This window comes from Papaver somniferum, chromosome 11, assembly GCF_003573695.1.
Source record: "Papaver somniferum cultivar HN1 chromosome 11, ASM357369v1, whole genome shotgun sequence".
Lineage (NCBI taxonomy): Eukaryota > Viridiplantae > Streptophyta > Magnoliopsida > Ranunculales > Papaveraceae > Papaver > Papaver somniferum.
In genome coordinates this window covers 2,015,729-2,029,158 of record NC_039368.1, presented here as the reverse complement: position 1 = coordinate 2,029,158, position 13,430 = coordinate 2,015,729, and the positions used below count along the sequence as shown (strand labels likewise).

General features: G+C 38.0%; 2 protein-coding genes and 1 pseudogene across 2 annotated transcripts; 1 reads left to right on the top strand and 2 right to left on the bottom strand.

Annotated features, from left to right (window-relative positions):
* Positions 1 to 5,531: 5,531 nt before the first annotated feature.
* Positions 5,532 to 6,581, bottom strand: LOC113321234. Its single transcript, XM_026569121.1, has 3 exons — positions 6,199 to 6,581; positions 6,057 to 6,110; positions 5,532 to 5,949 (listed from the first exon to the last, which is right to left on the bottom strand). The coding sequence occupies exons 1-3, from the start codon at positions 6,511 to 6,513 to the stop codon at positions 5,713 to 5,715; spliced, it is 606 nt and encodes a 201-aa protein (XP_026424906.1). The 5' UTR covers positions 6,514 to 6,581; the 3' UTR covers positions 5,532 to 5,712.
* Positions 6,582 to 6,768: 187 nt separating this feature from the next.
* Positions 6,769 to 7,708, top strand: LOC113322937 (annotated as a pseudogene).
* Positions 7,709 to 7,756: 48 nt separating this feature from the next.
* LOC113322938 (solute carrier family 35 member F2-like) lies at positions 7,757 to 10,141 on the bottom strand. Its single transcript, XM_026571134.1, has 10 exons — positions 9,849 to 10,141; positions 9,734 to 9,791; positions 9,425 to 9,619; positions 9,231 to 9,307; positions 8,968 to 9,050; positions 8,810 to 8,861; positions 8,571 to 8,639; positions 8,304 to 8,390; positions 8,143 to 8,207; positions 7,757 to 8,026 (listed from the first exon to the last, which is right to left on the bottom strand). Exons 1-10 carry the CDS (start codon positions 10,059 to 10,061, stop codon positions 7,915 to 7,917), a joined length of 1,011 nt encoding a protein of 336 aa, XP_026426919.1. The 5' UTR covers positions 10,062 to 10,141; the 3' UTR covers positions 7,757 to 7,914.
* Positions 10,142 to 13,430: the final 3,289 nt, after the last annotated feature.

Below are 13,430 nucleotides of genomic sequence, written 5' to 3'. Positions count from 1 at the left end.
TTTCCCTACCAAGCCACGTGATTTTCTCCCCAAGCTTCTCAACGCGTCTGTGGGTTGTGAAAATTCTTCCTAGGATACAAACAAATCCCACGAAGATATTCTAGCTTTACCTCCATTCGCAACTTCCACAAATAAACCCGTGATAATCTCCAATCCACTGTTCTAACTAATCCGAGAATCTATCGCTACTTTGTCGAATCTAACCAAGTTACCTTCCCCGTTCCATCGAAACAGGCCTATAGTAATCCATTCCCGTGAAACCCTAGTTAAATCTCTCCCTAGTTATCGCCTGAAAGTCTCAACAAACCTGATAAAGGTATTCCCCTATTTTACGAGAACCAATTATCCAACCCAATTGAGTCGAGAAAATTGCCCATAACATCCCTGTTAAATCCAAACAGGTCCATTGAACCAAATTCTGGCGATTGAATCTCGTCTGAAACCTCCAAAAATCCAAACCCTAACTTCTGTCCGTGAAATCCAAATCTCCTGCCAAATTTGAGAATTCAAATCGTGAAGAAGAAGGGTGTCCCCCTAATCCACTGCTGGGGTGCGAATAGCAAGTGGTGGTGAGTAGTAAAGAGGATAGCCCTTATTGATTGGGTGCCCCTTAGTAATTAAGGTACCCCTTATCCAAAAATGGGGGTCCGTATAGTAATTTTCTCCCACGAGCGCAAAAACCACTATTCGTGCCAATTTCGCCGCAAAATCTTATTTCTCCAAAAACAACTACAAAGACACAAAATGCCAAAATAAGTAAAGAAATGGGTACTAACAATATATGAAATTGAGATCAAAATAGACACATAAATGCGTCTATCATTAGGGCATTCCAAGATCCTTCATTTCCTTCCCTTCCTCCTGAACTATTTTCTCTATGAGGTAAAGATTGTAATCAAGAACCTGCTCTTCCATTGGATTTTCAATTCCCTATAGTCTTTTGATCCCAAATGGTAAATTATCACATATATCCTTTCCATACCTCTCCCATAGAACTTCTGGTCGTGTAAGACTGCACTTGGTTAGTATTACACCAAACAATTATCACAGCCGCCCAGTTTTGATGACGACGGATTCTTTCAAGCATTTATCATATTCGCCATCATCTTCCAATAAATTTAGTGTGATACAAGACTTGAAAGTCCAATGAACCTCTTGAACACCACTCTTCATCATAGTTTTCAGGTGCTTGAACGACCTTGCCCCCGCTACTACTGTAAGCAACAACCTCAGATAATACAGTTCGCCACAGTTTTGGGCGGCAAAATACATTCTCCCAACAGCAAAGCCTTTCTTTCGAGGAGACCATTTCTTATCTGAAAAAATGACATGATGCCCAGAAACATGATTCAGAAACAAGTTTAATTGCAGTAACATAATTCAAATGGATATTTACAAACATGTAACTAAACACACGTAACGACGACCATTTTAGTAACCACTACCACAATCATACTATTACCACAATCATCTCAATAACTTATTATTTGATTGATAGCTATGTAAATTGAAGAAGAAAATGGATATGTAGACTAAGGACCGTATCTTACCTGACCATACAAACTTTTGTGGGAAGTCATGGTAGGTATATGCTCTTTCTTATGGATTTAACCTATAGTATTTCGCTACATGAGACGCCTTTGATAGCTGAAGAAGGGACTGTTTTAAGTTGTATTAAGTTGTTTCCAAAAGGAACTTCGTGCGGAAAGGATGGTCTGCAAGCACAACATTTGTTGGATGCTTTTTGTGGCGAAGGTTCCACTGTTGCTGCTGACTTAGTAACGGCAATAACAAGGGTGGTTAATTTGTGGTTGAGTGGTAGATGTCCACTCAACCTTGCGGAGTTCATTGCATCAGCACCCTTGACACCTCTCCTTAAGCCAGACAAAAGCATTCGTCCTATTGTTGTTGGGACGATTTGGCGTCGTCTTGTGTCCAAGGTAGCAATGAAGGGGGTTGGCAAAGATATGACGGGTTACTTACATGACTTCCAGTTTGGGGTGGGTGTCTCAGGAGGCGCTGAGGAAATTCTACATGCAGTGAACAGGTTTGTCAGTAAACATCATACAGATGCTAGCCTCACTATGTTAACTGTGGACTTCACCAATGCTTTTAATTTAGTCGACCGTACATCCATGCTTCTTGAGGTACGTAAGTTATGTCCATATTTATCGCCGTGGGTTGAATACTTGTATGGATAACCTGCAAGATTGTATGTGTGAGACTATTATATCTACTCGTCTACAGGAGTACAGCAAGGGGACCCTTTGGGGCCATTGTCGTTTGCTTTAGTGCTTCATCAGCTTATAGCAAAGATAAATAAACAGTGCATGCTATCCTTACAGGCTTGGTACCTTGATGATAGTACTGTTATTGGTGACACTGCAGAAGCGGCCAAGGCACTCATTAATGTTCATACAGAAGGGCCGGGACTTGGGCTTATATTGAATATTAAGAAAACATAAATTTTTTGTCCCTCTTGTGATGGATGGAAGTTAAGGGATGGGATGTTCCCTGCTGGAATCTCAAGGCCAAGTAATGGGGTCAAAATATTGGGTGGTGCGGTCAGCCTTGATGATGGGTTTGTGAAGGGACTTTCCATTAGGAGAGATGAGAAGGCAGTAGAGTTAATGCAAGTTTTATCCAAGCTCCGTGATCCTCAGAGTGATTGTTACTTCTTCGTGCGTGTATGGGCATCTCTAAGCTACTCTTTGGGCTTCGTATTTGCTGCCCAGAATACACTACATAAGAAGTGAATATTTTTGACACAGGATTGAGAGAAGTGGTGGAGGGTATTGTGGTTTGTGGAGGGCCTTTTTTGGGGATTTACAATGGAGGTTATCCACCCTAACTATTAGATAGGGGGGCCTGGGCTTATCAACGTGGTTAGTACATTTTCTGCCTTATCTTGAATTACTTTGACGGGATCATCGGGATCGTAAATAATTCTCTGCTTACCCGGAAGATGTACGGCTAGCCATTGTACTTTGGGCTTCTCTTTGTGTAAACGATTTTCAAGTAATCGCCAAGCGGCCTCAGGTGCTCCGATATACCTTGCATTCAGATATTAAAGAATCTCGTTGGGGCCACCACTAGCAACCATAATCATCAAGTTATGTCTCTTGTAGATATACTTGTGTATATACTTCAAGGGTCGGAAGTTGGATCAGACCTCGACATTGATATAGCAGTCAAACATCCCGGTATCATGTGGATTGTAAGGGACCACATCCATATTAGTGTATGACTGGTTGTGATACTGGAAAACCCGAACGTCATTGTGTCGGCGATAGACTTGATACCCGTTCTCACTAATTGAAGTTGATTCTGCATACTGTTTCGGATAGTCTTTGGTGCACATGCCGTCATCCATGCAACTTTCACTTGGTTTCCTAGCACCACACAATCCATGAATCATGCATCTATGTATAGTCAAAAAAATTTCTGGATCCTTTTATTTCATATCTGGGAATTCAACACATTCCATGTTATCCACTTGCTCCAGGGTATGTATTTTGTCTGCCTTGTCCAAAAAAATAAATATGTGTATATGCAGTATTGTGTAAACATATCCAGCCACCCTTCCAAAGACATTCTTATCTATTATTTCTTTTAGCGCCTTACATTTGTGCTAAAACACCCTTGCCACAAAATCATACCTACTGTGCCATTGTTGGTTTTCAAATGGAGCATTTGTAATTTCTTCCTATCGTGGATTTGCCTTCATGGTGGGAAATATATATGGATGATGATTGTACCTATGCAAGAAACATAAAGTGTGTTAGCAATTTTTAACATTCTCTGACATGTGAGGTATGTCATGTAAAAGAGATATTCATATTCCTGGAATAAAGCAGATCCAATCCACAAAAACATGGCATGCGGCCAGCACATCCATCTAGTTATACTGGATGATTAGATTTTGACATACATTATTGGTGGGGTATGTCAGACTTGTAGTTGCTAATTATTGGACAATGTTTCTGAGGTCGTCATGCATTTCCGAATCATGACTTTAGGCATTTAATCTATCAGCTGATTTTTCTTTTAACAAAAGGTAAATTCAGAGAATTACGAAACAAGAAGAATGAATGAGATAATACTATCATGGGGAGGAATACATATCAGGGTAAGTCTCACTGCAGCAAAAAAGGGGTGGTTGTTTTGGCAAGAGGTGAGATGATAACTAGACCTTCATTATTGGCAAGTTTAGAATAACCTCATCAACAGTACTTTGGATTCTGGTTTTTGTTGTTTTTTTTTCTTCTGATTTTTCCCAATTTACTAGGGTTGTTCTTCTGTGGGTGCCCTTTTTAGGGTTCATTCAGTCAGTTTTTGTTGTTTCTTTTGTGTGTACACTGTTTGGCTGCGCCGGTCACGAAGGACGGAATCCTTTTGATAACTAAATTTAGCAAGGGACTAACTTAGCAAATCAAGTCGTTGTAGTATAATGGTTCAGTTTTCCTGCTTGTCAAGCAGGTGATCCGCGTTCGATCCCCGGCAACGGCGTTGTTGTTTTTTTTAATTTTCGTTGTTTTTTTGTCCCCTCATTACAAGCAGACTTAAACTCCAAGGCTGAATTGGGGGCCATGACACATTTTATACCCACGCCCAAAAATATATGGGACTTCCATAAATGAGGGTGAAATACCTATTTTATCCTTCTCTAATAAAAAAAACAGTTTGAGTTGTCAATATTAGAGATGTATAAAAAAACGACTCTAATTTAATATGAAAGGGTCGTCCGTATATAGTAATGCTTAACTGACGACCCTTAGAGTGATAGCTACAGAGAGTAAAAGGTTTTCTAGTCGTTCGGTTCTAAATATATAGAGTTAACGACTCTATATGACCTAAATGATGGAGTCGTCATCTTTTAGGAACCTCATTGATAATTTTTCATAACTGAACAATGGAGTCGTTTATTTTGGTGCCAATTCATTGACGACTCTACATGGTCGTTAGTTAATTATACCCACGACCTAACGACCCTCACACTGAGTTGTTGCATAGTGACCATGAATCGACCACTTGGAGCACCATTCATGCGATTTGAAGAGTATAGGAAGTTTACCTGATTGTTTAGAGCTTAGGGTTCCTCATTTTGAGTGTTGGTTCCTTCGTTTTGAGCAATGGGATCTTCATTTGCACCATTGTTCATAGCTTCCTCTATCAACATCTCCTCATCAAACATCCAATCCATATGATTAGTTGAGACAATCTTGCCATCAACCCAATCATTGTTGTTGTTTGAAGCTTCACCAACATCATTTCCTCCACTAGAATCACTCATTTCAAATAACCCTAAGTTTTCCCCCAAAACTCAACTTCTTCTTCTCCACAACACAAAAACACAAATTTTCTTTTATCAAATTTTTATCCTTAAATTTGATTTTAATCTACCCAAATTAATTAACAACTAATCAACATTCAATTAACACTAATAATCCAGGGATAGTTTAGCCATTTCTAAAAAAGTGGGATAAGGAATAACTCTCAGTTACTATTTCATGATCTTTTTTGTCCTGTAGCTAGAGGTCCCCGATTACTGATTCAGGGCCCCCAATTCAGCCCTGTTAAACTCTCATTTTTGAAACATAAAACTGTATATTATTATTACACCTTGGGAAAGCAAGTATGAACCCTGAAATTAAACACAAAGGCTGCTAATTCTCTAGCGATACCTTATCTTTTTTACTTATGTGTATATAACTAAACTCTAGCGATTTCGACACACTTCTTTAGGGCTTCAAGTAAGCTTCTCATAATTCTTGGCTCCCCTGGCGGCGTCTGATCTTTGGCGCCTCCATTTCTTATTGCTTGAAAAACTGGTCCACTACCATCAGTTGATGGAGTTACCAAGCAATCTATGTAAACATAAACTTCAGTTTCGCCATCATTATTAATTGTAATGAACGCCAGTCTTGCTCCCCCTGTTATCTTATCCACCTGTATTTCGAAACAAACTCCCCCAAAGTCATTTCACAGCCTAAAATTAACAGTTACTTGCTAAATATAGATGATGCTAGCACATTATAAACCATTCATTGTCATACCTTTAGCGGATATGCAAGTGGTAGATTAGATCCTTGGCACAAGCTGTTAGCCCACTGTTGCAGATCAAAATTTCAAAAAGACAAATTTAGAACCGCGTAACTTTTGCATTAATCTGAATTTGAGATGAATTCATTGCTTTACCTGGAATAACAAGCTTTCGAATCTGGGGATATCGATATTGGCTGGCAACTTCATGGTACCAAGGGACACACCATCCTCACTGTCAGCTTGAACAATATTCTGGTCATTCTTGGATGTTGCCTTCAATACAACTATTGGAATTCTGTTACCTGCAGATCTTTCATTCAATTTACTGCTAGAATGAGTACTAAAATGGCTGTTAGTGAATAGAATTTGTTGGGTGCTGAATTGATGAAGAGATGAAGAAGATGAATGCGGAAAGTTCAACTTAGCAGACGCAGGAGCGAAGAATTTTCTGACAACAGCAGCAACCATGGCTTAATATTCTCCAACTACCACCAGAAAATCAAAATGTGAAAGAAAAAGGCAGCTTGAAGATATGTATGTTATCAGCTTTAGAGATAACTCTCTTTGGGCATGTATAGCCACAAGTTACGTGCAGCCCAAAAATGAGGGGTGCCCCAAACAGAGAATTGTGGGGTGCCCCAAAGAATGGGGGTTGTCGGCTGTTGCCTAGATGGCCTAGGCCCAAAATCTACAATTTTGTCATTTCTTTCATTTTCCTCTGATCACCTTCTAGGGTTTTTAATTTAGCAGCCATGGCTGCTGCATCAGTATCTTTCAATGGAGCAATCACCCTCTCTTCTTCATCTTATCATTCTCTGATCAATAACAGTAATAAACTCAAATCTCCAAACTACAACAACTTCTTGATGATGATCAACCCATCATCACCTAATGCTTCATCTCCAAGTATTCCTCCGCTAATGATGAAGGGTTCAAGAAGAGACACTACGAATTCAGTTTCATCTTCCAAACCATGGGTTAATCAAAACACAGGAAAACTCGATCCAGTTTATCGTAACCGATTAGTTAACATGATGGTTAATCGGATTCTGAAGAACGGGAAAAAAATCACTGGCTTATCAAATCATTTATCGAGCACTGAAAAAGATTCAACAGAAGACTGATACGAATCCGTTGATTGTTTTGCGTGATGCGATACAAGGAGTAACTCACAGTGAAATCGAGACGTGTGGGAGGATCGACTCATCAGGTTCCTATTGAGGTTGGATATGCACAAGGGAAGGCACTTGCTATCCGCTGGTTGTTGAGGGCTTCCAGAAAACGTCCGGGGAAAAGTATGGATGTTAAGTTAAGCCGGGAATTGATGGATGCTGCTAATGGGAGTGGGGATGCGGTACGCAAAAAGGAAGAGACTCATAAAATGGCCGAGGCAAATAGAGCTTTTGCGCATTTTCGGTGATCCATGACTCATGAATATCAGCCTGTCTGGAAACAAACAAGTACGGGAATGACAGATGAGTATACTTATTCTGGCTTAATTTTTGTTTCACAGTAGATATGCAATTGAATCATAGTTTGGCCGGTGTGACTGCTTGTTCCTTTGTAGACAGATCAATGTGTAGCTTAATGCTTATATTCGAATGACTTTGATGTTTTTGCAATGCATTATCAGTTCATAACCACAAATTTATGGTTTGTGCCAAACTCGAAACAGTGAAACAAGAACAGCATATGCATATCTTAAAGTTTGATGAATTGGTCATATATTCAACCGGCTAGAATGCTTTACTTGTGCATTTATTCTCAAATAAGAATTGTGTTCAAAGGAATAGAATATCTACACAAATCACAACATTTAGGATTGGAATGCCTTTACTTGCTGCTAGAACATTGCGCGATAATCACATATTAAGTTGTCAAAGTCTCATTTCTACCACCCTCATTTTCCTCGTCGAGTATTTGGTATTGTACATCGTCATCCTGAGTTTCAGAGTTTATTGCACTGATAGCATTCCTGTCCCTGGTAGAGTAAATAAAAAGGTGTATCAGAATAATGAGTTAAAGAATTGAAGTTGCAAATGATATACTGAGATGTTAAGTGGAAGAGCCATGTTTGCAGTTGGAATATGAACTTACGTTGTTGAATAAATGATGAGTCCGACAACCACGACAACAAAGGAGAGATAGTATAACCAGGGGATCTGCAATGAGGTGATCAGGTTCGCTAGTTACTTTGTGTGTAAGTTTAAAAGAAACTAAAACTAGAAGCAAAGTAAGTAGAGTTCAGGGATAGTTACACTCTGCTGATAAACGAAGACCCGAATGATGAGTACCCATACGTCAGATGTTAGAATTGACAGGTTGAATAGCACAGATCCTCCCAACTGCATGAACAGAACAAACATCGCTTGAAGAAAATGGTGAACCATGAAATTGCGTTCCAATTTGGTCCGTCACTCCTTAAAGAAGTGGTTTTCAAGCAGGAATAGAACTCTGTTTGTGCTGTGAACTTGTTGGATTCCCACTTACAGAACAGTTTCACAAATTTTTAATCTGAAACTGACCTTCAAAACATACGGAACAATTGAGTAGAACATAAAGGTTGATAGTGCAAAGCCACCAAAAAGTGATATCTGAAAACCAGGGAAGCACAATTATCAGTTAAACTTCACTGCGAATAAGATACCTTATCTAGATCAACGTAAGCAACCCCTGACGGAAATACATGAGATAAGTAGTTAACTAGTACAGATTGAGTATATCCATTGCACAAATCAGAGACATACAACAAGTAATTACTTACAACTTCGGGAGACCATTTGACTGCTTCCAAATTACTCCTCTCAAGTAGTAGTCTAAGATAGGTCAAAGAATGAAACAAATTTTGATTTTGCCAAGCCGTGGCACAAAGTCATTAACTACTGACAGAAACGGAAATTAAACTAACTTCAAAAAGAATACACCTGGCATATGCTCACAAGCATTCCGAAAATACCGAGCATTGCAAGAAGCTCAGTAAGATCTTTTTTCTTAACACAGAATTCCTGCATATACCGAGGACACACAAGTCATGCATGTAAATGAAAGCAGCAACCTCTTTATCATGACCACCAAAAACTATGAAGGTAAAGAAAACCACTATAGCTATTGACTTACGATTAGGTCCAGTGGACTCTCACAAGTGACAAGCTATGAACGAAAATGAGCACGAGATGATTTTTGACCTCTCCAACATTACTTAATGCACAACCAAGCGTTCCAGCAATGACAAGCGCGTCACCAAGAAGAGGAGCCGACCCACCTGGAAGTCGTTTCAATTAGTACCCCGACAACTGAACAAACAATGCTGTCTAATGCAATATCAAGCCACTCCCTTGCTCAATTTAATCAACTGAACTGAATTAAGAAAAGCAATTACCTGATGAGCCACCGCCCGATGAATCCGACAGGAGGACCAAACAAAGACCAACCACACATGTAGCTGCACCAAAGAACTGACATAGGCTATATCTAGTCCCTATGAATATCCATGTTAAGATCATAACCCACGGTGTTGTCCAGCAATCCAATAACGTCACACTAGTAATAGACGAATATTGATATGCCTTAATCACTACAAATCAAATCACATTCCAAATTTAGTACCAATGATTACACCAATACACACCCAAATTTCAATTTTGCAAATCATTTCTACCAGTAAAACATAGATTCTTCAGCTACTTACCCAAAAAATTGGCTTGAACATCAATAAAACCCAACAAAAGATACCAATACCATGGAACCTGCAAATTGACAAATTGCTGCTGAATTGATAAATTGAATCAAACCTCTGTTCTTACCATCAATTTCTGTCGACGGGACAAGAAGATAGGAGTGTAGACGAGTGCGAGCAGAGTGTAAGTACAGAGAGATTGAGTAAGTGGTGTATTTATACTTCGATTTGATAAGAGTGAAGAAGTGAAACTAGTAACAGCTAGATTAGTTGATACAATTTGACCTAGGATTAATACAAATATCACTCCCAACACATTCTTGCTTTTCCATTCAATCATGGCTGACGAACCCTAAATTTTGAAACCCAGAAATGAAAACTTCCTGATGACGATGATTGAAGAGGAGGAGGAGAGGAGGTAACTCAACGATCAATGCTGTTAGAGGAATTTTGGCCGTTGGATTATTGTTAAGGTAGTTACGAGGTTTAAGGAATAGATTGGATGTGGGACGTTTGATTGCCGAGTTTCTCATCCAACTACTAATCTGACGGTTAAAGGGACTGGTTGTTGGTGGTGGTGTTTATAGTCACGTGCTACTTGTCGGAGAAGTGGTAACGAGGTAAGTTTGCGGTTGTTCAAAAGCTGGAAAATAGATTCTATCGCTTGACACATTGATGACCGCCCATAAATTCCCCCTACGAATATTCAACTTCACGTTTGTATCTTTTTATATTTTTCAGAACTTTTTCGAATTTTTCAACAACAAAAGAAATCTTCCAATATTATATTTACAAAATACTACTCCCTCCGTCCCTATTATAAAGGTGAAGTTGTAAAACTTTATAGTCTCATTAGATAGGCAGACTTTCAATTCCAAGATGGATTTTTTCATATATTGTCCTTATTTATTATAGGTGGTTATCACCACAATTAAGTTAATGTTTCTAGTGTTGGAAATTGTACAAAGGATAAAACAGGAAAGAGGATGAAAATGTAGGAAATCAAAAAAAATTCTTATTCTAAGAGAAACTCACTTCTCCGTCTATATAATGGGGACGGAGGGAGTATGAATATAGCTAAGTTCACAAAAAGCAAATAAGAAAGCGGAACCAAAATTTAATACAACGAAAGATGAATGTATTTGTAGGAATTATATTTTTTTTTTACTAATGGTCTTATCATTGGTGGTTGCACGGCACTCCAAGCCCAACCATTTTGGAAAACAAATTTTTGAAGTTTCAAAAAGAAACAATGAACCTCAACAACGAGGATGAGCACAGATTGAGTCACCGCTTCAATGTAATCAATAAGGAAATTGATTTGCATGTTACTTCGATAATGAAAGCGGCTCGAAACATGAGGGGTGGTGAAACCATAATGGACATTGAACAGAGGCGTCGGGGTGGCGCCGCATCAATGGAGAATATTTCCAATATGGAAATTGTTTTGAGATCTTAAGAGTGTTGCCCAAATATAATTCAATATTTGTGTCTTAATTTCTTAATTGTCAACTTGAGCTCATATGTAAGTTTTAGTGTTTTTCTTACTTTATTAGTTAAAATTAAAATGTAAGACTGAATTAAGAATATAAGCTTTACTTTAAACAATACCAGTTAAATTTTCAAATTCATAAAACAAGTGTGCACTTTTTTGATATAAAACTTTGAACAAATCATTAATAGTCATTTTACACGACATAAAGCTAGACAATAACAATTTAAAATATAGACTTTGAAAATAAAAATCTGGGACAATGTTCTTCATCTTGTTTATCTTCTTCATTTCACAAAACTTCCAATCAACACGCTCATAAATGGAGGGTCCTTTGTTTTTGTTAATAGTACTCTTCTTTGCGTTCAAATTTTCCTTGCCTTGAACTCCTCTTTACCTTTTCTTAGTTGCAGGCTTAAGTTGGTTGATATCCAAAACTTGAGGACTTATTTGCTTTTTACCTATTTCTTTATAACTATCACATATTTTCTTAGCAACAGCTTCAAGTTATGTTCCTGACAAATCAAGTTGAGTTTGAAATTCGGTCGTTTTGAGAAATTTTGAAGAAAAAAAAAAGATAGGCAAAGAGAAAAAATCTCACAGTTTTCTTTCTTTTTTTGAACAACCATTACATTAAAACCGACTAAGTGGGAGAGAAAAATTCCCACTTAGCATGAGAAACAGATAATAAAGAGTTTTCGGGCATCATATGTTCCCAATTGTCTCCTATCACAGGAGAGTTGAGAAATACTTTTGCACTGTCAGATAAGTCTTTCCTGATTGGCATATTATAAAGATTACATTTTAATAAACTAAAAAGATTAAATAAGTTTTTAATAGAATTTAAGATAATATTATCAAGGCTTCCCTCTCGTTTCTGCACCTGCCTTTGGATTTGCCTTTGAACTCTAATATCTTCAATTGTAAGATTGACTTCCTTCATGTGTTTTTTCCCTAGCTATCATGAGGGATGCTATCACGCCCACTGAATGGGCTTTGTATGCGCTTCTTGTCCTACAACGCATTCCAGCAATATCCGATATATCATCATTTTCATTTGTTACAATCAAAAGTGTTGCCGCCAATTGTTCTTCATTGCTGATGATGGTGTTGATGTGTATATTGCATTCCTTTTTTGGTGTCTGTAAGTGCAGATCATTGTATATATGCACGTTTATGGCGCCCCATGGATTTATTTTTGGAGGTACCTAGGGCATGGACTACGCAGCATGCAACATACATATTCAAAGATTTTTGTCGTTTGCTTTAGTCCCTTTTTGGCGCGCGACAAACTATTCAGAAAAAGTTAACCACGTGGCTATGCACATTTTCTTTTTTGTACAACAATTTTTCAAACCATTAAGAGCACTACTCTTCTTCTCTTCACATGACTCGGAGTAAGCAGAAGTTGGGGAGGTAACGTCAATGTCCGAGCCTAATATAGTACGTTGTTTCCGTTTTTATTTTAGTAGAAAAATTGGTAATTTTCAACAAGTATTTGACTTTAGTAGGAATTTCGCCGAATCAAGTACCATCCTTCTTTTCGAGGTTAATAATATAAGACGCTTCCATTTTTGTCTATGTTACTTTCAAGTCGCTTAGATTGAAAACATAACATACAAAGTTATATATGACAAACTCTATTATTAGAGACTTGATCATATCGACCTTTATGATCAAAGTGTAAAGGAAGAATATACAAGTTGTATCACAACTTTGTGTATATTGAATTACGAAGTATAACGTCAATCTTTTGAACTTCGTGATTGCGACATAGACAATATCTTTGTAACTTGTTACTAGATTGTGTAATGAGCTTAGGATTGATTCCATGCCTATAAAACTATGTTTAACGACATGAGTTTAAGGAAGTAGACTTTGCGAAACTTGTTTCATAATTGAAAGGAATTAATCGGATTGGTGGTCCGATTCCTATTGGGGATTTATAGGAGGATCGATCCCTACTGGGGATCACTTCCTTGACCGGTCCCAATAGAATATCTTGTATTTACGGTTTTGCATATTCTTTAGGGTTGTGTGAATATTGAGATGTCAACATAATGAGCAATTTGAACACACGCTAAATTCTTATTCTTTCATTGTTCAAAAATATTCCTTGGTACTCAAGGTGAGATCCCAAGCAAAAATATTTGAGAATCTTATTTTTAGGGTTTTCGAATTTATATGTTATATTCTCCCAATAAATAAAACATACCT